The 25,546-nt window shown below is 44.1% G+C and overlaps 1 protein-coding gene across 1 annotated transcript in view; it reads left to right on the top strand.

Annotated features, from left to right (window-relative positions):
• Positions 1-25,546, top strand: part of LOC137421608 (kinesin-like protein KIF2A) — a 59,724-nt gene that overhangs the window by 5,723 nt on the left and 28,455 nt on the right. The window contains exons 3-8 of the mRNA XM_068107829.2: positions 2,030-2,081; positions 2,240-2,356; positions 13,407-13,498; positions 19,493-19,588; positions 19,732-19,786; positions 20,336-20,498. Of these exons, the coding sequence (XP_067963930.2) occupies positions 2,030-2,081; positions 2,240-2,356; positions 13,407-13,498; positions 19,493-19,588; positions 19,732-19,786; positions 20,336-20,498 (575 nt within the window). The remainder of the gene's footprint in view (positions 1-2,029; positions 2,082-2,239; positions 2,357-13,406; positions 13,499-19,492; positions 19,589-19,731; positions 19,787-20,335; positions 20,499-25,546) is intronic.

Below are 25,546 nucleotides of genomic sequence, written 5' to 3'. Positions count from 1 at the left end.
GTTGACTCCTCTCCAGCCTAGCTCATCCTTTGGACATCCTTTGGAGAAAATAACTGCAGTCAAGCACTTCCTATAGCCATGAATGAGCTTCCTCCACCTCTCTACTGGCAGTTTGGCTCTCTTCTTGTACAAACTGCTCAAGTTCTCCCAGATTTTAAGGGTGACTTCTCCCAACTGATGTTTTCAGCTCTCCCCACAGGTGTTCAATGGGATTTACATCTGGACTTTGTCGGGCTTTCTTATGTCTCTCAGCAGTGGTCCTACTGGGTCTCATACCATAGAACCGTCTTGCATTGAGTTGGCGACGGATGGTGTGAGTTGAAACTGTCGTACCTCGTGTCTGAAGGTCAGCTTGAATCTGTTTGGCAGTTGATCGAGGTGCTTTCTCCACCATTCGAACAATCCTTCGCTGCAATCTTCGATCAAGTTTTCTCTTGCGGTCACAACCAGGGATGTTGGCTACAGAGCCATGGCCCTTAAAGGGTGTAGTACTGGTGAAAAATTGAGAAAACTACATAGGTACCTTTGAGAGGCCTTTACACAAAAACAAAGTCAAGTTAATATCTAATTTTCAGTTTTTCTTGAAAGATATAATCTTGGCTTTAACTCAGACCAGTTTCAACGCTTCTTTGTCATATTACATGCATATAATTTGCATAAATTAGACCGTCGATAAAAAACAAGGAAAAACAAAGAACACATTTCTACTTCTATCTTCTATGTCACCTATCATTATTTTCACACAAAACTTGGTACATGTATTATACATGTGTTACTCTACTACCTGATGAGAGGATTTTGTGAAATTATGTCAAATGTTCACTAATTAGCTAATTATGCCAATTACCAGATAAAACTTGGTTGTCCTTCAATAAATCCACAATGGCTACTCCTATAAACAAAAGCCTTCATCATTTTAAAGGAAGTGATATTCTGAATATCCTGTCAATTTCAGCCCAAAAGAATGATGCATTTCCCAAGTTATAACAAATTTCATGCAAAATATTATATTGAATTGAATTGAAATTTGAATTTTTCAATAATTAGGGGTACTTCTATGACCTCTAATAGCATGATTCTTGTTTATAAGACTAAGGAAACTCAGCTAAAATAAAAAAATCACCTGTTCACCAGTACTACACCCTTAAACTTCCTGATAACATTGCGTACTGTGGACACAGGAACATCAAGGTCTCTGGCGATGGACTTGTAGCCAGCCTTGAGATTGCCCATACTTAGCTACAATCTTGTGCCTGACCTCAGACTATTCTCTGGTTTTCTTTATTTTCTCCATGTTTATTGCGGTTCACACAATTCTCAATGTTCACACGGTGCGGTGCACACAGTGACACAAAACAGGAGAATGACTCCTTTTCTCCATTCAAACTGGTTGAATGAGTGGTTTTTATATTGCATGCATCTGCAGCTCGCCACATGTGAGTTCAATTCCAAAGTAAAGGAGAATCACCGACTTGAAATGTAATTATTTCTAAACTCCTGAAAGGTGCTGATAAGATTGTCCTGGCCATTTTAGGATTTTTGTGTGGAATAAGCTAAGATTTAGTAATTATTTCAGCTTTTTTTGTTCTGTTTCACTGCAAACCAAAGAAATACATTTGTGGATACCAATTTTTTTTTTTTTATTTGAACAATTTTCTGTCGTGTGTGTGTGTGTGTCACCTTTGCTTTTCCTGTGGGGGGGGGGAGTTGACTGAAGGAAGGAACTGTTTGCTAAAGCAAGCTGCCTTATTACATGAATACATTTGAACTAATTTTATTTTCATGTGGGTAATTTGTTTTGTTTCATTTTTGTTTTGGAAAAGTAGCAATGTTTGTTTTAATTGTTTATTTTAATCTATTTGTTGTGTCCATTCCTGTAAAATTTTAAAAGAAATTGAAACTATTTGGAAATTTTACCGGAATGGTGGTATTGCAAGAGATCAAATAATGAGGAAATTTTAAAGGAAAATATTTGCTGTACAATAAGCATGACACTGAAAGCAATGAAAAAAAACAACTTGTTTTGCAGGTTTTCACTCCTTCACAATTAAAGAAAGGAAAGCAAAGGAACCTTGTCCGTGGTGAGTACAAAACTTGACCCATAGATTTGCGATTTGCTCTTTCAGATCCAAGCGGTTTTGCATTGCACACTGATAATTTGATTTGTACTTTAGTGGATATATCGATTTTAAAAATAAAGGATTTGCGGTAATTTTTTCATTTTGATTTTATTTTCTAGAGTGCGTTGATGCTCTCCCTTCAGTGCCTGAAGAAAGGGTGACTTCCCAAATGTATCGCAAGGTCCAGGCAACGACTCAAGAATGCCAATTACCTCCAAATATGTTGGACAATAAAGGTATACATGTAATGTATGGCCTCAGACTAGGTGTTGAGATGCAAGGACATTGGTTTGCCTGCAGGGTGTGGTGTTGAGGTTGCAGAGGGGGGATTACCAGTGTTTTGAATAATGTGCAGGTTTTGATTGCTGGTGTTTATTCCCCTGCGCATGAAGCACGGTTAAGCAATTGGTTTACCCTGTTTGTCAGTCTGTGATCGAGGAACTACTTTATTCCAATTGAATTTTGAATACTGTAGAGCATGAATCTTAACACCAACATGCAGTGTCGGTGCCGAAATTTGCTAAATTGTACGGAATCTTGTCCCGATCATGCATGTGCGCAGAGGATTGAGGTAATTGTATTTGTCTGGCAGGCAAACAAAATTCAAAATCGTGCCAAACAGTAAACATGCTGTTCTTAGGAACATAAAGGACATGCCGAACAAGTTAAATGTGTCAAATAAGGTGGTGTCAAATAAGGTGGTGTAAAAGAGGGGTACATACTTGGTCATAATAAGGTGGTATAAACGAGGAAACTTTTTTTTTTTTTTTTTTCTTATACAACCTTTAAAACTTATTTAAATTGAACATATTTTTTAGCACTAGAACACAAATCGCCTTCTTTGCCATTCCAAAAATCCCCAGCTTCGCAGTACTTGAGAAACTTTGTGCTGTCTCGACTAATCTAATTTGCCGTGTGCTCTGGCGAGTAACAGTGAGTCTCGGACAAAATAGCTGTGCCTTGCAATGTAATGACAGAGCTAACTTCGTCAAAAAATATCTGTTGAGTGAATCTTTTTCTTGGAGATTGTTCCAAAACTGTCAGTTTTTCCACGAAGAGTTGGCAGAAGGTTCAGGTCTGGACTGTTCTTTTTGACGTGTCAGTTTCGTATGGTTGCCAATTCGCCTGGTATTCAAAGGTCAGGAACAAAGCTAATATAGACAAGTCAGGAGACGACGATGGTTCATGAGCGAGCGGTATTCAATGACAAAGGACGGACTATAACCGAAACAGGCCAGGCCGGGAAATGTCAAAACGAAGGTTACTGACCTTGAAATGAGATAGAAAATAATGTATAATCAGTTATGAGGTTAGTTTGCTACACAATACCGAAAATTCGGTTAGATTCCGACAACTTTGAAACTTTGACCTTCGTGACCTTCAAAGGTCGAGGATTCTGAAATTTGTTGGAAAACTTTTATTTCATTATGTATGTGATAATATAAGATCATGTACGACCTTTCACACCATCAGGAAGCGAACAATGTAATAAAACCATCAAAAAGTGACTTCTAAATTTCGTGACCTTGGGGCGAAAATGAAACATCGAGCTCCGTGGGGCTAGACATGACTTTGGCCTAACCAAATATCGAAACCCCCTGTCAGATTCCATCAAACCCCTTGGAGAAGATGTAGCTTGAAATCGAATACTCCCTAAAAAGACATCTTTTTCGGGTGTGGCTCCACCCACAATGGGTGCAATACGCCCACGCTACGCAGGACACAACTAGATCATGATATCAACCTCTCACCCAGGTTTCATCAAGATCGGATGATATCATCAGGTAGTTATGCTGCAGACACACACACACACACACACACACACACACACACACACACACACACACACACACACACACACACACACACACACACACACACACACACACACACACACACACACACACACACACACACACACACACACACACACACACACACACACACACACACACACACACACACACACACACATATACACACACACACGAATATAGTGGTCACTTGATAACTCGTGAACCAATTGTGCTCGGAAACGCAAAGCAAGGGTTTAAAAGATTATTTGCATGTCTTTTTTTTCTCAAGACGAACAATTTGTTCCATGAACTCTCCGGTTTGTATTGTGATGGTTGTACTGTTGAGGAAATAACATTGATCATTACCCTGATGGTGAAAATGATTGGAAAGCTCTTGGTGAACGTCATCTCGGGATATGCTCCGCAGGTTGGTCGAAGTGATGAAGAGAGGGACAAGTTCTGGTGTGCGATAGAGAAGCTGATGGAAAACGTGAAAGATGAGGAAGTTGTTGTGGTAGGAGGAGACCTAAATGGACATGTGGGAAGGAGTATGGATGGTTTTGACGGAGTTCATGGGGGTTACGGATATGGTGAGAAATGGAGAAGGTGAAAGGATTTTGGAGTTTGCTGATGGAGCTGATTTGTTGATTTGTAATACTCGGTTCCAGAAAGAGGATAATAAGCTTGTTACATACACGTCAGGTGGGTCGACGACAACCGTTGACTACCTGATGGTGCGTAGGCGAGATCGGGGGCACCTCCGGGACACAAAGGTGATCCCGGGGGAGGAGGCTGTTTCACAGCACCACTTGGTTGTGTGCGACGTAAGGGTGAAAGGTGCGAGGAGAGCTCGGCGGGTGAGTACCAACCGAGAATGAACGTGTGGAGGTTGAAAGAGGTGACAGTAAGGGAGGCATTAAAAGAGAGGCTGAGTCGGGTCGACGATGATGTGGTTGAGCTTGAAAGTGGTTGTGTGTCAATGAAAGCTAGTCTGTTGGGAGCCGTTGGTGAGGTATGTGGATGGACAAAAGGACCACTGAGGCTAGGGTGCATCAAACGCCCTTAGGTTCTTGGATTTTAATGTCTATTCTCTCAAATGTTACACTTGTTGGTAGAAGTATGTATGCAAAAAATAAATGAAATCAGAGGTGGTCCTGGGTGGCCACCGGCCACTTTTATATATTTAGGGCCATTTTCGGGGCCGCACTATGTAAAAATGTTTGATTTTGTTATTTTACACCCAAACCTAGTCATGTTTGGTATCAAATTGAAGGTCTTGATGAGAGGAATACAAATATAACAATTTTATGCAAAAAACGATGGTTTGATAATTAGTTTGTATTTTTACATGAATGAAATCGGAGGTCTAATCGTGGGTCCCATACTAGTAGTCTAATAATATCCTTTATTTTCTTTCAGATGGCAGATAAGAAGACCAGATTAGCAAGTGCCATTTTTGGTCTTGGCAATGCTTTTACAGAAGCAGATGGTACATTGACAGGAGTCCGCCTCCCAACTTGCCGGCAGGTTCTTCGATGCGTGATGTGGTACATCCAGAAAGAAATATGTGAAGGCAAACAAACTCAGCCACTGAAATGGAAATCTGCCAGCATCGTCCTTATCCAGCTGAAAAAATTCTACACTAAAGCAAATATTCCTATGCTTTCAGACCATCAATGCTGCAAACTAATACTTGACCTTCTTAATGACAATAACAAATTGCGTCAAATACCTGTTTCTCGCCGAGAATCTCCAAGCACTTTGGCTAAGTTGCAAACCATGAATGAACGTCTTGATAAGACCTTTGGTGTATGGACAAAAGATGCAATGACAAACATTAAGAATGAGGAAGATAGAGTATTTTTAGAGTCAATGAAATCTGACAGAGTAGCCTCATTTGGTGGTGTTGACAAGAAGAAAGTTGATAAAGATCATAGAAAAGAAAAACGCCTCTTAGCGGAAGCTTCAAGACGAGAACGTCATGAATCATCCAGTGTACAAGAGATGACAATTAGTTCTGTATGCTCTGATGATAGTGACTCTGCAGATAGCTTGGAAGAAACTGAAGAAGAGGCGATTCCAGAGTTTCAAAGGAAGCGTAGTCACCACAGATCAACATATGCAGGTACATCTGCCTTTATTCCTCATGATATTCTGAAAAGACATTCAGTTGTGTCTGTTGCTACTCGACTAAACATAACTCCTGTTCAACAGGTTGCGCTCACCAAAGCTGTAATTCAAGAGGCAGGAGGTGATCCACGTCGTGTGGCCAAGTCGTACTCAACTGCTGATAAGGCTCGACGATCAATAACAAGTGCTATCGCCAAAGATATTCAAGAAAATTGGATCGCCCCAACAGCTGCAACACTTCACTGGGATGGCAAGCAGATACCAACGCTCACAAACAAGAATGTCAAGGAAGAAAGATTGCCAGTGTTGGTTGGGAATGCCACTGATGTAAAGCTACTGGGGGTGGCTAGATATCCTCCTGGAAGTGATAGGTCATCAGGTGACATCATTGCCGAGCACACTTACACGTATCTACATTCATGGAAGTGCAAACAATCAGTTGTCAACTTATGTTTTGACACAACAGCATCAAACACTGGACACGTTACAGCTGCCTGTGTTACCATTCAATCAAAACTGGACCGTGCTCTTCTGTGGTGTGCATGTCGCCATCATGTTGGAGAGGTAATCCTGGATCATGTGTTTGACGTTCTCAAAATTGAGGCATCAAAGTCTCCAGAAGTATCTTTGTTCCAAAAATTCCAGAAGAATTGGGAATGCATATCGCATGCAAAGAATGAAAGTTTAACCAAAATTGACATTTCCATGTACAATGACTATGCACAACAGCTGCTTTTATCCTGCAAAAACAAGGTTTTAAGCACAATCCGCACAAGCGCTTCATACTGTAGGGAAGACTACAAGGAAATGGCACAACTCTGCCAGGTAGTCCTCGATGATGATGTCACAAAACAAGGAACACTCCACAGACCAGGGGCCATGCATAAAGCAAGGTGGATGTCAAAGATTCTTTATTCCATCAAAATATGCCTACTTGAAGAGCAAATTTCTCTACTACCTCGAGGAACTGTAACAACACAACATCAACAGAAAAAACTGAAGGAGTTTGTTGTTTTTGTTGTTTATATTTATTGTGATTGGTGGCTCATATGTCAGTCTGCTTCAAATGCCCCATGGTTTGATTTGTGCTTTTACAAGACTCTGCTCAACTATAAAGCTGTCAACTCAACCATTTCAGTCAGCGCTGTGAAAGCCTTTGATAGACATTTGTGGTATTTAACCCCAGAACTGGTTGTTTTGGCACTGTTCAGCAATGCAATTCCTCAAAAGGATCGTCGTGCCCTTGCAGATGTGTTACTGGCCATACAACCAGATGAAATGCCAAGCACTCCAAAACACCGCTACGGTTCTGGATATGGCAAACCGTCATTTCCAAAAATTACAGAAGCGACAACCCTGGCTGATCTTGTGAACGAGGACTCGTGGTTTACAGTAAACCTTCTTCACCTAGATATGACCTTCCTAACAGAGGATGTTGACACTTGGCAGAACAATGAGCACTTCAAGGCAGCCAAGTCCATTGTGGATGGGCTTAATGTTGTGAATGACCCTGCGGAGAGAGCAGTAAAGCTCGCAACTGATTTTGTCTCAACTGCAAGAAGAGAAGACCACTTCCAAAATCTTCTTCAAGTGGTTGAATGTGACCGCAAAGCGAGGCCAAATTTGCGGAAACGAGCAAAGTTGGAGTAGTGACATTGGCGTTGTGCTTAATACATTTTCAAACTTTTAATCAATGAAAGTACAATACTACAACACTGTACTACAACTTTGTAATATGAAGAACGATTTTGGTTAATTTTACATTGACATGTAAGGTTGTTTTAACTGTTTGATATTAGGCATTTAGTAAAAGTAGGACTTTACTTTTGTATATAGGTATAATGGTTAATTTTACATTATCTTGTAGTTAATTTTACATTATCTTGTAAAGTAGTTTAGCTGTGGCCCTAAATGGCCCTAAATATATAAAAGTGGCCGGTGGCCACCCAGGACCACCTCTGATTTCATCTATTTTTTGCATACATACTTCTACCAACAAGTGTAACATTTGAGGGAATAGACATTAAAATACAACAACTTTTTGAAAATCATGGGGCGTTTTATGCACCCTAACTGAGGCACTCGGAAAAATGGTGGTGGGATGATGAAGTTGGAAAGAGGATTGACGAGAAGAGGAAGAAGTTCAAGGAGTGGCACAAGGCGAAGGGTACGGGGGCGTGAAAGGCAGCTAAGAAGGCTGCAAAGAAAGAGGTAGCAAAGGCGCAGGAGGCATGTAGGAAAATGTTCGGAGAACGCTTGGATTCGGAAGAGGGTCAGAAAGCAGTATTCAGGATTGTAAAGCAGATAGCGAAAGGTGTGATGTGATTTGCTTGAAGGATGAAGTGGGACAAATCGTTGTCGACCCAGATGGAATTAAAGGAAGATGGAAAAGATATATGGAAATGCTGTTGAATACAGAGAATGAATGGGATGGCAACATAGAGAGTAACCCAGTTTTAGGACCGGCAGAGAAGATAGCTGAGAAGGAAGTTGAGGAAGCGATAAAAGCAATGAAGGGTAGAAAAGCGGGAGGGCCGACGGGAGTTGTGGGAGATATGTTGAAGGCAGCAGGAAGTTGGGGTGTGAAGAGAATGACAGAGATCTGTCATCTGGTGGTGAAAGAAGGCTGCATTCCAGTGGATTGGGAACTGAGTACCCTCGTCCCTCTATACAAGGGGAAAGGGACCCTCTGGAGTGTGGCTCGTACCGAGCGATAAAGTTATTGGAGCATGGAATGAAGGTATTGGAAGGTGTTGGAGAGGAGGATAAGGAAGAAAGAAGATCGACGAAATGCAGTTTGGATTCATGCCAGGAAGAGGAACGACAGACGCGCTTTTCATTGTGAGGCAGTTGCAGGAGAAGTACATGGAGAAGAGGAAGAAGTTGTTTCTTGGGTTTGTTGATCTGGAGAAAGCATTCGATCGGGTTCCACGCAAAGTATTGACATGGGCATTGAGGAAGTTAGGAGTGGAGGAATGGTTGATCAGAGTAGTGATGGCAATGTACAAAAGAGCGTGCACAGCTGTAAGGACGGGAACAGTGGTGAGTTTGAGGTGAAGGTGGGAGTGCATCAGGGGTCGGTAATAAGTCCACTACTATTTGTAGCTGTGATGGAGGTGCTGGCTCAGAACGTAAAGGAGGGTTTACCGTGTGTTGTTGTATGCAGATCTGGTGTTGATTGCGGAAAGTATGGATGGACTGAAGGAAAAGATGAACACGTGGAAGGAATGTATGGAGACGAAAGGTCTGAAGGTGAATATCGGAAAGACGAAGGTGATGGCAAGTGGTAAAGAACTGGGAAGTGGCCCTGTGCTGTGTGTAGGAAGGGTGTCGGAGTGAACTCCATTCAGTGTACAATGTGCGCTGAGTGGGTTCATCACAAATGTAGTGGTCTGAGAGGGTCATTAACCAGTGTGGCAGCTACATTCAAATGTAAGGTGTGCACAGAGGGAGCTGCAGATGGAGGAAATGTTGAGTTGGATCTTGGAGATGGCGTGAAGCTGGAAGGTGTGAAAACATTTTGCTACCTTGGAGACATGCTGAATGGAGAAGGTGGATCAGACTCGGCAACGGTTGCTCGAGTGAGATGTGCATGGAAGAAGTTTCGGGAATTGAGTGGCGTGCTGATGAGGGGAGTCGTTGAAGCTGAAGGGAAAGGTGTATGCTGCATGTGTGAAGTGTTATGATTTATGGGAGCGAGACATGGGTAATGAACGTAGAGCAGCAACGAAGGTTGGAAATGGTGGAAATGCGAATGGTTCGACGGATGTGCGGAGTGTCGTTGAGAGAGAGGAAGACAAATGATGAATTGCGAAAGATGATGGGAATAAAGCCTGTGATTGATGCTGTGAAGAGGAACAGGTTGAGATGGTTTGGTCATGTGTTGAGGAAGGATGAAAGTGACTGGTTGAGAAGAGTGATGGAAATGAATGTAGAAGGAAGTAGAAGACGGGGAAGACCGAGAAAGACTTGGCTAAAGATGGTGGAAGAAGAAATGCGGGCAAGGGGGTTAACAAGGAGAGATGCAGAAAATAGGGCAAAATGGAGAAGATTGTCATGGGGACCGCAAGGCTAACCCCCGCTCTAGCAGGGAAAATGGCCTTTAAAATGCATGTTGTTGTTGTTGTTGTTGTTGTTGTGTATTACCCTGCGCTCACGAAGTGAAAAGAAGGGTTAGACATTCAGTTGTGTACGTGTGGCGTACGTGTCTGCATTTTAAAAATTCATTTTCTCAGCAACCGTTAGTCAAATTGACAATTTTTCCATTCCGTCTGTATAATTTTTTTATTCATAATTATGACGTCATAGGTTATGTGGTACGGACGTCATCTTGGAAAAACGTTGGCCCTCTATTTTAAACTGCTCCATGGAGAAAAAAAAAAAAAAAAAAAAAAAGTTAAATAAGGTGCCTTGTGAAGTACTCCCCATGGGGAATAAGATGTTAATGTCATAACTCAGCAAGCATAACCATAACGCTTGATTTGATCAGTATGAAAAAAAAAAAAAACAACATTCTCTACAACTTAGTCCGATGGACACAATTTTCACCATATGAGTGTCCTCCTGTCGAACTTTTAATGACAATTATGACGTCATAGGTCACGTGGTACGGGCGCCATCTTGGAAAAATCGAAAAACGTTGCACCTCTATCTCTGAAACTGCTCCATGGAAAATTTTGAAACATGGTTTGTTAAGTCCTCCCCACGCAGAATAAGTTACGTTGATGTCATTGGTACCTTAATTATGACGTCATAATTCGACAAGTACAACACTTGATTCGATCAGTATGAATTATTTTTCTCTGCAATTCTTGGTCTGATTGACAGTACGTTTTCACCATAGGAGTGCCTCCCTCCTGAAGAATATTTTAATAATTGATGGCGCACGTCATGTGGCACAGGTGCCATCTTGGAAAAACTGAAACGTTGTATCTCGATCTCCAAAACCGCTCCATGGGAAAAATTGAAACGTGGCTCAGTCAAGAACTCCATATGGGGAATAAGTGTTAACGATGTCATTGGTGCCTTAATTATGACATCATAATTTGACAGGACAATGCTTAGTCTGATTAGTTTGAAATGTATTGAGTGTAATCTACACAACAATTTATTGGAGAATATAAATTTATGATGCAATTGCTCACGTGGTCCTGTCACCTATATTGGATCAAAAAACAAAACAACCCTTTTACCCTGCGCTGGCCCTGTTACCATCCTCTCCAAGTGGGAGAAGGCAGAACAAACTCCCACTGCAAACCATTCGCATTTCCAACTCTTTTAAAAAACAGAAGAGTTGACTGCGCAGGGTAAGTATTCCATGCAACAACCTCTTTGCCCACCTGACTCTGCCTTCTCCCACTGCATTTATCATCACTTTGCACACCATCAATGCCTGCACCCTTTCCCTTTTCACCTTCTTCAATGCTGTCTGCACTTCCTCGTCTGGTCTCCTCAAACTCCTTTCCCCTCCACATAACTTGGTAGCTCCAGCTCGCCATTTTCTTCCCAGTTTGCCATCCTCTCCAAGAAGTTCTGTCGCTCAAGCTTTTGGGTCTCACGATCTGCCATGATCTTTCTTGGGAAAACCACATTTCCAAGCTGGCCTCCAAAGCCAGTCGCCGACTGGGCATCCTCCGTCGTGCGAAGTCCTTCCTAGACACACCTGAGCTCCTCACCACATACAAGGCTTTCATCCGCAGCTCAATGGAATACTGTTCTCCACTATGGGCCGGTGCTCCTGCCTCACACCTAGCTCGGCTTCACGCTGTTGAAACCAAAGCTTTCAGAATCATTGGAATCTCCCGCGATGAAGCTATCTCTGAGGGCCTTTCACTCACTCACCGCAGGCAGGTAGGTGGTCTTTCTGTCTTCTACCGACTCCTCTCCGGCCTTGCTCCCCCAGCTCTCTCTGTGCTCTGTCCCCCAAATATTCCTACAGGTCGCACAAGATCTGCCAGCAACCCTCTTATGGTTAAACTGCCGAAATCTCGGCTCTCTGCTCACCTTCACTCTTTCATTCCACTTTTCTCCCGCCTCTGGAACAAACTCCCTCGCTCCCTTCAATCCCACTCCTCCCTCCAGGTCTTTAAAACAGCTGTTCACCACCATCTATCTTCCCCCATCCAAAACCTTGATCTTTTCTACCCCCACTAATTCACCCCAGATCCACCTTGTTTGAAATTCCAACTTCTTTCCTGGAAGTCCTGGCAGTGTCCATATGTTTTATACCTCTCCCACCCCCCCCATTCCCATGCCTCCCCCCCAAAACCCTCTCCCTCCCACAGATCTCTCCATGTCTCTCGGTCCCTGCTCTCAAATGTTTTGTGTCCTTCCCCCTCTCTCCCCATCTTGTCTACCGCTCCCGATGTTATATGTTTTCTGTGTGATTAATGTTCGCTCTTTCATGAGCCTCGATCTTGTATACAAAAAAAACAAAAACAAAAAAACAGCTGTTTGAAATATTTTTCCCCCACCTTCAATCCTGAACCCTTCTGGCATTAGCCTCCTTCCTTCATCCTTTAATATCCTTTTTATCTGCATAGTTTATTACAACTTCGACAAGGTCACCCCCCAAAATGCACATTTTGACCAATTTTTTTTCAACATTTTATGGGTGAGCACACTCCTGAACTACTCCCCTGCCCCCAGAAAGGAGTCATTTTTCCTTTAATTTTAAAAAAATTATTTCGTTTAAATTTCGACAATTTCACCCATGATTTTGTATCCCACTGATGGGCCGAATCTGTAACCGGACCGGAACCAAAATCTAATTGGCTTGTTCTTGTCACCTACCCAACTCGGTCCATCCACAACCTTTTTTTGTCATAATCCGTCCACAACTTTTTGAAATATCCTGTTTTGTGTCGTTTTTGGCCCCATCTCAATGGTGAAGAATCGCTTTGAAAATATCAAAAACAAATCTCATGTGGATGTTCACCAAAATCGATTTGTCCTTGTCAAACACCCAAACTGTCGAAGTTTCATCCGAATCCATCCATAACCTTTTGAGATATCTTGTTCAGACAGACATACAGACCTCTGGTTAAAAACACTGCCCACCCTCGGTGGTGGAGGGTGTAATTGGAAAAATTGTAAATTTGGTTGCCTCTTAATGAGGGTCTCTACAAATTTTGCAGTGGTATTATAAATGAATCGAGGGAAGGATTTGGTGTATTGCAATTCTGCAATTCTGTGCTTGGCCGATCTCCAAATTCCTTGCACAAGCTCAGACTTCGAGCGGTATTGCTGCAATAATGAAATGTATCAACACGTTAGTCCGACTTTGGAGACATCTTTGTTGAACCTGTTGCCAGTTTGTAAATTTGTCGTTTGTGACTGCATCCTGTTGTGCTCTTCACAGTTTCACCATTCACTCGGAGTCGTGAGAGGGAGAGTTTCCGAAAGGTCCGAGATAAGAACCTGATCCCGGAATCTCAGCCTCGGCGTCCCTCGGTAAGTAGAAGAGCATCAGGAATTGTGCCTCTGCAGCCGAAGACCAGGGGTATTTTTTTTTTTCTGGTTGTTTGTATATCCATTTATCGGGGTTCTTTTTTACCGCGATGATTGTGAACCACTGAATGGATTTCGACCAAGCCTGGTACAAGTATGGACTGTAATACAAATATTAACCGACTTACCTGTTGAATCCAAAATTGAAATGTTGAAAGTCATTTTGCAGACCGCTAACTTGAGTTTTTGAAGCAAGTACTGAAGTCTGAACCAAGGGGATTGCATTGTTCTATCTATCCCAAATGCAGATCGATATCCCTCAATAGCATGACTAGTTTTTTTTTTTTTGTATGCAAGAACGAGGCTTGTGAAAGAGCTAACATTAATCACAAAGTCAAACCGACACATAAAACGTATAATAACGACAGTGGTAGACAAGATGGGGAGAGGGGGAAGGACACAAACAACATTTGACAGCAGGGACATCGAGAGATCTGTGGGAGGGAGAGGGCTTGGGGGGAGGTGGGAGGTATAAAACATGGACACCAACGACTTCCTTGAAAGAAGTTGGAATTTCAAAAATTGGATCTGGGGTGAATTAGTGGGGGTAGAAAAGATCAAGGTTTTGGATGGGGAAAGATAAGAGATGGTGGTGAACAGCTGTTTTAAAGGCCTGGAGGGAGGAGTGGGATTGAAGAGTGAGGGAGTTTGTTCCAGAGGTGGGAGAAAAGAGGAATGAAAGAGTGAAGGTGAGCAGAGAGCCTAGATTTTGGCAGTTTAACCATAAGAGGGTTGCTGGCAGATCTTGTGCGTCCTGTAGGAATATTTGGGGGACAAAGCACAGAGAGAGCTGGGGTGGCAAGGCTGGAGAGGAGTCGGTAGAAGACAAAGACAAACACTGCATCTACTGCATTTTTATTAAATGCACAAATAGGCGAGTGGCAATTGGAGGCATAATGGGTGAGGGGGTAGAATGGGAGGGAGAGACACAGGAATAACAAGTTCTACCTTCTTCCTCAAAGTAGCCTATATTGACAAAAAAAAGGTGCAATGTAGTAGTTGGGAAGATGTTTTTCAATGAAATGCCACTTTTATGAAGTTTTAAAAATGTCAACTTGGCTTTGTATACAAAATCAGGCTCAGCGATGAGCTGGAACACAATGTATGACAACCTAACAGTGGGTGTATGAAAAATAAAAAACATTTTCATTAAATGAACAAATAGGTGAGTGGCAATTGGAGGCATAATGGGTGAGGGCGTAGAATGGGAGGGAGAGACACAGGAATAATAAGCTCGAGGAGGAAGAAAAAAGAAAAAGAAACGGATCATGAAAGGTTGTTTTGTAACCCGTTAGGAGGGGTGGGGGTGGGGGGGGGGGGGAGTGAGGGAATGAGGAAGGTGGGGAGTGGACAAAAAAAAAAACCTTCAGAAGTCTGATTGGTATGCCTCAGGTCCGTTTTTTGGGGGACTCGGACTCGAACTCGGACTCGACTTCAGAACTTGGGTGGTGAGGATTTGGCTCAAATCCGGCAAAATGTAACGTATTTGTTGCGTTGTCATGCTGCAAATTTGAAGTTCTCGCATGCGTGCACCTTGCATGTGGAATTTTAAGATCTGATTGCCTCTGTGTAGCAAATGCACACCAAACAAAGCCCTCTTGCAGCACTGTAATAACAAATTGCAATGTGTTGCATATACCGTCTATAGCTAGTATACGGTGGCATTTTTACATGGCCCGGTGAGGCGATCCCACGTCATTCTTGAAGGGGTATTTATTATTTTTTACTTGTGCATAGTGTCGGTAGATTTTGAGTACGATATGTTGCTCTCATAAGATTAACTTCAGTTGACCGTCTCCTCAGAAATGGGGAGCTATCGGTGTCGGGCCCAGATGTAGTGATGTCACAAAAGGTGCAGCATTGCTTTGAGGAGTTGGAGCATTCATATCCAGTCACATCTGCGACTAGATCAAGTAATGTCGACGACTTCACAAGTGATTTTTGTTTGGTTTTGTCAACCATAGAGACTGCATGTACTAAGACACAAGAGAAAATGCATGGCAAAATATAGATTTTTGTTGTGGTATCTGTGGCCAGGTCATCCGAGTCAGTGGTGTAATTTTTTTCGGACTAGGTCGACTCGACTACAACATTGTTAGAAATGTCTTTGCACGACTGAGAGGGGATTATTGGAGGGAATGTTTTACTAAATGACAGCAATACTCATGGCACAGGCAAAAGAACAGGTGAGCCTTGTGTTGGCTTAATGGTTAGGGGGTGGCTGGCTTGTGTTCCTTAGGTCCTGAGTTTGAGTACCGTTCGTCCGTTGAATTAACACCAGCTGGGGTTGACTCGGCCTGTCATCCTTCTGACGTTTGCGAAATGAGTACCAGTTTCCTGATAGGGTACTGCATCAGCGGCAAGCCGTGCCTCCAATTTCATTGGATTGCCGTGCCTCCAATTTTGCCTTCATTGGACCGAGTGCCGAGTGCCTTCACCGAGTGCCTTCATTGGATGAAGACCAGAAAAAGCACAGGGCCCAGAACACTGCCTTGGGGAACTCCAGCCTGAACAGGAAGCGGAGATGAGAGAAACCCATTCAGGGCCACACGTTGACTATGACGAGAGAGGAAGTCCGCCAGCCATGCGTGGAGATTTCCGGGGATACCAAAGGAGGAGAGTTTGGTGAGCAGAGCGGGGTGCCAGACCAGGGTACAGCATGTGGTAAGGCATGTGATACGTGATACGACAATCGAAGGCATGTGATATGTCAAGGGAGACGGCTCTAATTTCCTGTTTGGCATTGAGGACCTCCATCCATTGTTGAGACAGTAGAAGCAGCATGTCCAGAGTAGAGTGACCAGGTCTGAAACCAAATTGATGATCAGAGATCAAGCCATTGGAGAAGAGGAAAGATTTCATATCTGAAGCAATGATGGATTCCATGACTTTGCTGATAATTGGGAGAAGGCTGATTGGTCTGTAGTTGCTAGGATCTGTTTTTGCACCTTTTTGTGCAAAGCGGTGATGTTGGCTGATTTCCAAGCAGATGGCAGATGACCTTGAGCAAAAGAAAGGGTGAAGAGAACAGAGAGAGGGAGTGAAAGAGCGGAAGAACGATTTTAGTACCCGTGGGCTGATGCTGTCAGGTCCAGTTGCAGAATCAGTTGAGGGTTGACAAACTTTTCCACCTTGTCAGGAGGAAAGGACACAGAGTCCAGGAGCAGCTGGGTACGACTGGCTACGGTGGGTACAGAGAGGGATGGGTTTGGGACACAAGATTTGGAGGCAAACACAGTTGAGGCATTCAGCTTTTTCACGTGCGGAGTCAGCTGTGTAGCCGTTTGAGGTGAGGGAGGGGATGGAGGGGGAACAAACACCAGAAACAGATTTGACCAGACGCCACCAGGATTTGGAAGAGGGACAGATAAGACAGTTCGGTCTTGAGAATGGAGAGATATTGTTTCCTGGCTCTCCTGAGGGTGGACACACTTGTTTCGGGCTTTGTGAAAGGAAATGAGATTTCCTTCCGTTGGATTTGCTTTCCAGGAGACGAAGGCAAGTTGTTTCTGGGCAACAGCCTCACCACAAGATTCCGTGTACCATGGACGGGAGGAAGGGTATGACAACTGAAGACGAGATGGGATAAATCTGTGCATGAGAGAGAGCAATTTACTTTGGAAGAATTCCCAGGATGAGTTGATGTCAGAGGCGGTAGAGATGGGAGACAAGTCCAGATGATTGATGGCTGCTTGAAGACCGTGCCAGTTAGCCTGAGTGAAATGCCAGAATCGTCGACGCTGAGGAGGCTCTCCGAGAATGGTCAGAGAGATGACCACTTTAACAAGCACATGATTAGATGAGCCGATTGGAGCAGAAGAAGAGCAGCAGACATTTTCAGGGAAGTTCGTCATAACCAAGTCCAGAAGAGAAGATGCTCCGTTGACTGAGATCCGTGTTGGGAAATTGACAGATTGTGTCAGTCGCAGAAGTCGTTTTCTGAGGAGCCATGGCTGGTGAGAGAGGTACCCACACCCAGCCAACTGGCATGGTGACAATTGAAATCACCACATATGAGGAAGAGAGAGTTGGGATGGGTAGATAGAAGTTGGTCCGTATTATGAGACAGCGAGATGTAGATGGAGTCATCACTGTTTGGTGGACGGTGCAACACACATGAACAAAAGGTGGGAGCGAAGGGGAAGCCGTAGCCAAAGGTATTCCTGGGGGTGAGGTGGGGAGAGGGCGGTGCAGGGCGAGTGAGGAAGAGTTTTTTTTAATAAAGATAGCAACCCCACCTCCAGGACGAGGCTCAGGTCTATCGTACCGGAGGAGGGAGTAACCTGGGAGAGATACCAAGGAATCAGACATCATGAAGGAGGAAAGTTTCTGTTAAGCAGATCACGTCTGGTTTGTCAGAAGCAGCCTGTATGGAGAGATCAGTCAAGTTTGAGCGAAGGCCCCGGATGTTTGAGGTCCATACCGTTAATGAAGAGGAAGGGGGAGCATTGGATACAGAATGGGGTGGGGGGGGGGGGGCGGGAGGGGTAGGGTAAGATGTGGAAGAGGAGGAAGTGGTAGGGAGAGCTGTTGAAGGTGTCAGATTTCGGAATAGCTTGGAGAAAGGGAAGAATGGGGTGGACAAAAGGTTTGATCGTGATTGGGTGAGGCACAGAGGTGTTTTTTGAGGAGGGGGAAGAGCGAGGCAGAAGGTTGGGGGAGATGAAGCGGGAGGAGGGGTGAGAGGGGAGTCTAGGAGGGGAGGAGCGAGGGAGAGTCTCGGCGGGGGGGGGGGGGGGGGGAGTTTAGGAGGGAAGGGGCAAGGGGGTAGATTTGAAAGGGATGGGTGATGGGGAAGATTTGGAGGGGAGGTGCAAGGGGGTAGATTTGGAGGGGAGGGGTGATGGGGAAGTTTTGGAGTGGAGGGGTGATTGTGAAGATTTGAAAGGGATGTGTGATGGGGAAGATTTGGAGGGGAGGGGCAAGAGGGAAGATTTGAAAGAGGTGGGTGATGGGGAAGATTTGGAGGGGAGGTGTGATGGGGAAGTTTTGGAGGGAAGGGATGATGGGGAAGATTTGGAGGGGAAGGGTGAGATTGGATTTTAGAAAGTGTACGATTAATGGGAAACGAACATTTATTGCAAAATGAGTTTCTTGTGACCGAGTCAAAAATATGTTTGAGGACACTGAAGGAGGGGTGGACTGCAGGAGAGTTTTGGGAATGTAGAAAAGAGGAACTGTCAGAGATGGAATTTGTTTTTTGGAATGAATAGATTTGGTGAGCAAGTCGAAAGCATCCTTTTATAGAAGAAGAAGAAAAAGGTGTTATAATATACGACAGAATACAGTTCTTCAGGGGAAAGTTTAAACATTTTTAAATTGAGCAGTGAAAACTATCGGGAAATGTAAAATTGAAATGGGGGTGAAACACGTGATCGAAGAACGAAAGAACCAACGAATAAACAAATAAGAACAACGAATAAGAACAGAAGGATTTAAAAAAAAATTTTTTTGAGTTGAGATTTTAAACAAGGAAGTATGGGGTGAAAGACGGACAAAAACAGAGAACGAAAGTAATTGCAGCACAATCGACGGATTTGAGGAAGGATGAAAGTGACTGGTTGTAGAAGGAAGTAGAGGACGGGGAAGACCGAGAAAGACTTTGCTGAAGATGGTGGAAGAAGAAATGCGGGCAAGGCCTAAATGCGGGCAAGGCCTTTCGGCTCTTTCACGAGCCTCGATTCAGTATACAAAAAAAAAGGGGGTTAACAAGGAGAGATGCAGAAAATAGGGCAAAATGGAGAAGATTGTCATGGGGACCGCAAGGCTAATCCCCGCTCTAGCAGGGAAAATGGCCTTGAAATACATTTTGTTGTTGTTGTTGTTGTTGTTGTTGTTGTTGTTGTTGTTCCAAATGAATACTATAATACGAAAACCGTTTCGGTCGTTCTATCTTCATTATTTTTATATGACCAGTTTGATTGCTGTTTGTTGCAGAAATGTGGAGCAAACGACCCCAAGCGTTTTGTCCTCGACAAGATATTGGAATTTCACAGCACGTTGCATCTTCAACCCCTGTCTTCCTCAGAGCAGGTGCAGTACCTTGTCTGCACTCGTTAAACAAATTAATTCCTTTCCCCTGAACTACCACTTTACAATCTGCTTCATTGTGGAGTCAGGTTTTTGTATTTTTCTGTTTGTTTAAATAAATAAAATGTTTTTTGTTTTTTTCCCAGGTTCAAAATCACAAAATCTGTGTATGTGTTCGTAAGAGGCCGCTGAACAAGAAAGGTAAGAGTGCCATTTTATTTTTTTGTAATACTGGTTTGAGTTTTACTCATTGTGAATCGTGTTTAAGAAGATTGTAATAGTGAATGTTGCAATAAACAGGATAAACTTCAGAGACCCTGTTGACTAGTCAGGTACTCACTACGACACTTTGCAGGGTAGGTCGTACTACAGCGTATTTGGCCCAAGATCATGATTGCATTCGCAATCGGGTCAGGAATATAGTATCACAAACGCACTGCAGTACGTGAAGCTCGTGATCCACAATTCCTATATATTTATTTATTATTTTTATTTTTTTGTGTGCATATGCCAAAGGTTTATCCTTCTGTTTTACTGTGATCTTCCTGGCTACTACTCTACATATTTGTATGGAACAGACAAGATCGTTTGTTGCAGGCGCACCCTGTTGGTCCGAATTTGTGCGGAAACGGCCTTTGTTTTATGTGCCAAGTGCCCTAACAGTAATGGAGTTTGAATTTTGATATGGGGCTTTTAACATTTTCCACCCGCTCCCCATCCAAGCCTTGAGTATTTTCCTTCACACCCCAGAGGTTCGAACCAAAGAAGTGGACATTGTAACAGTAGCAACGCAGAATTTCATCGTGGTTCATGAACCCCGGCAGAAAGTAGATCTCACTCAGTACCTGGAAAACCTGAAGTTCTGCTTTGACTATGTATTTGACAGCAGTGCAGACAATGAACTTGTGTACCGGTGAGTCCAGTGTGGGTGTTTTTGGTTTCTGGAAGAAATAAGAATGTGATGAAAACAGAATGAGGATTGTGAAGCTGTACATGTATTTTGCTACTTTTGATGTGCTTGTCACCTTCAACAACACTTTATTTTATTGGCTTGTAATGATTAACTCAGCATGGTGTTTTGTGTGTGAAAAATTCAGATGTAGTTCATGGTGATCTGTGTTTCGCAAGTATTTGATTATATCCAGTCATTTTCAGGAACACAACCCTTGCATGTATCGAGACCCTGATGTGCTGTCTTAAGACTAGAAAGCATGTTTTCTTTTTGCTTCAGCCACCAAAAGTGGAAGGAGGTTGTTTTCACCCATGTCTGTCTGACAGCAGGACATCTTAAGTTATGGATGTATCGGTCAACTTTGATCGGTTGGATGTGACTCGGATGAATTGTTGCTCTTCACCAAAATCGAATCAACAAACAACAGGCATTTTAAGGCCATTTTCCCTGCTAGAGCGGGGGTTAACCTTACGGGCCCCATGACAATCTTCTCCATTTTGCCCTATTTTCTGCATCTCCCCTTGTTAATCCCCTTGCCCGCATTTCTTCTTCCACCACCTTTAGCCGAGTCTTTCTCAGTCTTCCCCGTCCTCTGCTTCCGTCTGCACTCATTTACATCGTTCTTCTCAACCAGTCACTTTCATCCTTCCTCAACACATGCCCAAACCACCTCAACCTGTTTCTCTTCACAGCATCCATCACAGGCTCTATTCCCATCATATTTTGCAATTCATCATTTGTCTTCCTCTCAACGATACTCCAGACATCCACCGAACCATTCGCATTTCCACCCATTCCAGCCTTCGTTGCTGCTCTACGTTCAATACCCATGTCTCATAACACTTCTCACACATGCAGCACAGATCTTTCCCTTCAGCTTCAACGACACTCCCCTCCTCGACAGCACGCCACTCAGTTCCCGAAACTTCTTCCATGCACATCTCACTCTCGCAACTGTTGCCGAGTCTGATCCACCTCCATTCAACATGTCTCCGAGGTAGCAAAATGTTTTCACACCTTCCAGCTTCATGCCGTCTCCAAGATCCAACTCAACATTTCCTCCACCTGCAGCTCCCTCTGTGCACACCTTACACTTGAATGTCGCTGCCACACTGGTTAATGATCCTCTCAGACTATGACATTTTTGATTAACCCACTCAGCACACATTGCACATTGAATGGAGTTCACTCCGACACCCTTCCTGCACACAGCACACGGCCACTTCCCAGTTCTTTCCACCTCACCACATGCTTTACCACTTGCCATCACCTTCGTTTTTCCGATATTCACCTTCAGACCTTTTTTCTCGATACATTCCTTCCACTTGTTCATCTTCTTCAGTCCATCCATACTTTCCGCAATCAACACCAGATCATCTGCATACAACTACCATGGTAAACCCTCCTTTATATTCCAAGCCATCACCTCCATCACAGCTACAAATAGTACTGGACTTCGTACTGACCCCTGATGCACTCCCACCTTCACCTCAAACTCACCACTGTTTCCGTCCTTCGTCCTTGCAGCTGTGTGTGCGCTCTCGTACATTGCCATCACTACTCTGATCAACCATTCCTCCACTCCTAACTTCCTCAGTGCCCATGTCACTACTTTGTGTGGAACCCGATCGAATGCTTTCTCCAGATCAACAAACCCAAGAAACAACTTCTTCCTCTTCTCCATGTACTTCTCCTGCAACTGCCTTGCAATGAAAAGCGCATCTGTCGTTACTCTTCCTGGCATAAATCCAAACTGCATTTCATCGATCTTCACTTTCTTCCTTATCCTCCTCTCCAACACCCTTTCCAATACCTTCATTCCATGCTCCAATAACTTTATCGCTCCATACGAGCCACAGTCCAGAGGGTCACCTTTCCCCTTGCATGGAGGGACGAGGGTACTCGGTGCCCAATCCACTGGAATGCGGCCTTCTTTCACCACCAGATTACAGATCTGTCATTCTCTTCACATCCCAACTTCCTGCTGCCTTCAACATATCTCGCACAACTCCCGGCGGCCCTCCTGCTTTTCAACTCCATTGCTTTTATCGCTTCCTCAACTTCTTTCTCAGTTATCTTCTCTGCCTGTCCTAAAACTGGGCTACTCTCTATGTTGCCATCCCGTTCATTCTCTGCATTCAACAGCATTTCCATATATCTCTTCAATCTTCCTTTAATTCCATCGGGCTCCACAACGATTTCTCCCACTTCATCCTTCAAGCAACTCACCCCCATCACGTCACACCTTTCACTATCTGCTTTGCAATCCTGAATACCTCTGACTAAGTCTGTTCTCCGAATATTTTCCTACATGCCTCCTGCGCCTTTGCTACTTCTTTCTTTGCAGCCTTCTTGGCTGCCTTATAACTTTCATGCTCTGCCTTTCTGCCCCCGTACCCTTCGCCTTCTGCCACTGCTTGAACTTCTTCCTCTTCTCATTAATCCTCTTTCCAACTTCATCCCACCACCATGTTTCCGAGTGCCTCGGTGGTCCTTTTGTCCATCCACATACCTCACCAACGGCTCCCAACAGACTATCTTTCATTAACATCCAACCACTTTCAAGCTCAACCACATCATCCTCTGCCATACTCAGCCTCTCTTTTAATGCTTCCCTCACTGTCACCTCTTTCAACCTCCACACCTTCATTCTCGGTTAGTACTTCACTCGCTGAGCTCTCCGAGCACCTTTCACCCTTATGTCGCAGACAACCAAGTGATGCTTTGAAAGAGCCTCCTCCCCCGGGATCACCTTTGTCCCAGAGGTGCCCCCTATCTCGCCTACGCACCATCAGGTCGTCAACGGTTGTCGTCGACCCACCTGACATGTATGTAACAAGCTTATTATCCTCTTTCTGGAACTGAGTATTAAAAATCAGCAAACTCCAAAATCCTTTCACAATCTCCATTCCTCACACCATATCCGTAACCGCCATGAACTCCCTCAAAACCGTCTGTACTCCTTCCCACATATCCATTTAGGTCGTCTCCTACCACAACAACTTCCCCATCTTTCACGTTTTCCATCAGCTTCGCTATTACACACCAGAACTTGTCCTTCTCTTCATCGCTCTGACCGACCTGCGGAGCATATCCCAAGATGACGTTCCAATCATTTTCACCATCAACCTTTCACTCACTCTAATCACACTCACCACACTGTCTACAAACTCCTCAGAAAACAGGACACCAACACCATGCATGCCTTCCGGGCACCCTTGCCACACAAACTTGTATTTCTGTCCCTGCCTACCCTTCACCATTCTCACACCACTTCCCTTCCATCTCGTCTCCTGCACACCACGTGTCCACTCGTCTTCTGACCAATACTTCCACCACTTCTCCTGATCGCCCCGTCATTGTCCCTACATTCCATGTCCCAAACCTTGGAAACAGATCTCCACGTGGGGCATCAGACGTTTCGTCATAAATGGAATGATTTCCACCCTTGCTTCGTTCGGGTTCCCCACCTTGATTTTTGACGAGAGGGAGTGGGGTCCCCCATGGGGTACTTTGGGCCTTACCCTGCTCATATGTAGTTGTAATTGTCATGGTTCCCTTTTTGAGGCAGTTTTATGGTCGGATACCCTTCCTGACACCAACCCTTTTTTTAGTCGCCTCTTACGACACGCAGGGAGTGTGTGTGTGTGTGTGTGTGTGTGTGTGTGTGTGTGTGTGTGTGTGTGTGTGTGTGTGTGTGTGTGTGTGTGTGTGTGTGTGTGTGTGTGTGTGTGTGTGTGTGTGTGTGTGTGTGTGTGTGTGTGTGTGTGTGTGTGTGTGTGTGTGTGTGTGTGTGTGTGTGTGTGTAAAATAGTTACAGTTCTTGGAACCTTCACTTTGTAAATTTATTATTAAAATTTCCTATGTACATTTCCCCTTTAATTGGCTGTTAATTGAAATGAGTGCACCGTAGCTAGTCCATGTACAAGCACGTAGAAAATCATATACCCTTCTAAATAGTTATTTCCTTATTATGTGTATTAGTTTAAGGCTGTGTTTCCCACTAGTTGACCCTGCATTGCACCAAATGACATAAGATAGATCCCTCCGACGCCCCCATGGCATCTTCGAAGTGCCAGTAACTGTGTGGGGTTATTGGCACCACCTTTACCCCAAGACTCGATTACGCACGCGGTCAAGCCCACGAACAAGGGCGTTGCCCGTCCCTCGTCATCGGAAGGTGGAGCCAGCGAGCCCCCACCAGCCAATCAGGGCTGGTGAGATACCATCACGGGCGTGGCACGGGTTGATCTCGGAGCGCGTTATAAAAGCGCCTGCGCAAACCTTTTAGAGAGATGAACCAGATGCGTCGGATACCGCAGCTTTGAAACCAACCGCAGTTTTGACCACCGCAGCTCTGAGTTTTGGCTGCGGCTACGAAGCAACGCCGCCGTGTGGATACGATTGAGGGTCAGCGGCTGCTCAACTTGAGCCGGCGATTACACCAACCGGACCCGCATCCTTCCCACCCTGTGATCCCACCTTCGCATCCGTCCAGCCATCCACCTCCTGCCATTCCTGTCATCCCCTCCCCGTGTAAGTCTGACTGTCTGTCTTTTGTCTTGTCCTGGGTATAAGTTAAGCCTGTATAGATAAGCTAGTATTGCACTGTCTTCCTCTTCTGTAAATTATTTTCGTATTTTTCCTTTTTCCTTGGTTTCTTTGGTCTTGTACATTAAAAAAAAAAAAAAAACACCTTTAGAGGCCATTTTTCTCCACAAGCGGGGGTTGGCCTTTTTCGGAGACAGTGGTGGTTGTTGTTGTTTTTGGGTCCCCTTTTTGAAGCAAGGTTTTACGGCCAGATGCCCTTCCTGCCGCCAACCCTTTTTGTCGCCTTTTTACGACAAACAGGGAATTACCAGTGAACTGGTACTCAATTTGCCGACCTCGGAAAGGTGACAGGCTGAGTCAACCCCCAACTCTTGTACATAATAGTTAGTAATAAATCCTGTTCTTCCTACCTTGCCTTCTTTTCTTCACATCCGTTCGTCCTTGTCTTTTCCCTCATT

The sequence above is a fragment of the Myxine glutinosa genome, chromosome 2 (assembly GCF_964187855.1).
Source record: "Myxine glutinosa chromosome 2, kmMyxGlut1.1, whole genome shotgun sequence".
Lineage (NCBI taxonomy): Eukaryota > Metazoa > Chordata > Myxini > Myxiniformes > Myxinidae > Myxine > Myxine glutinosa.
Note: the sequence above shows the minus strand (reverse complement) of the source record. Positions and strands in the feature narration are given on the sequence as shown.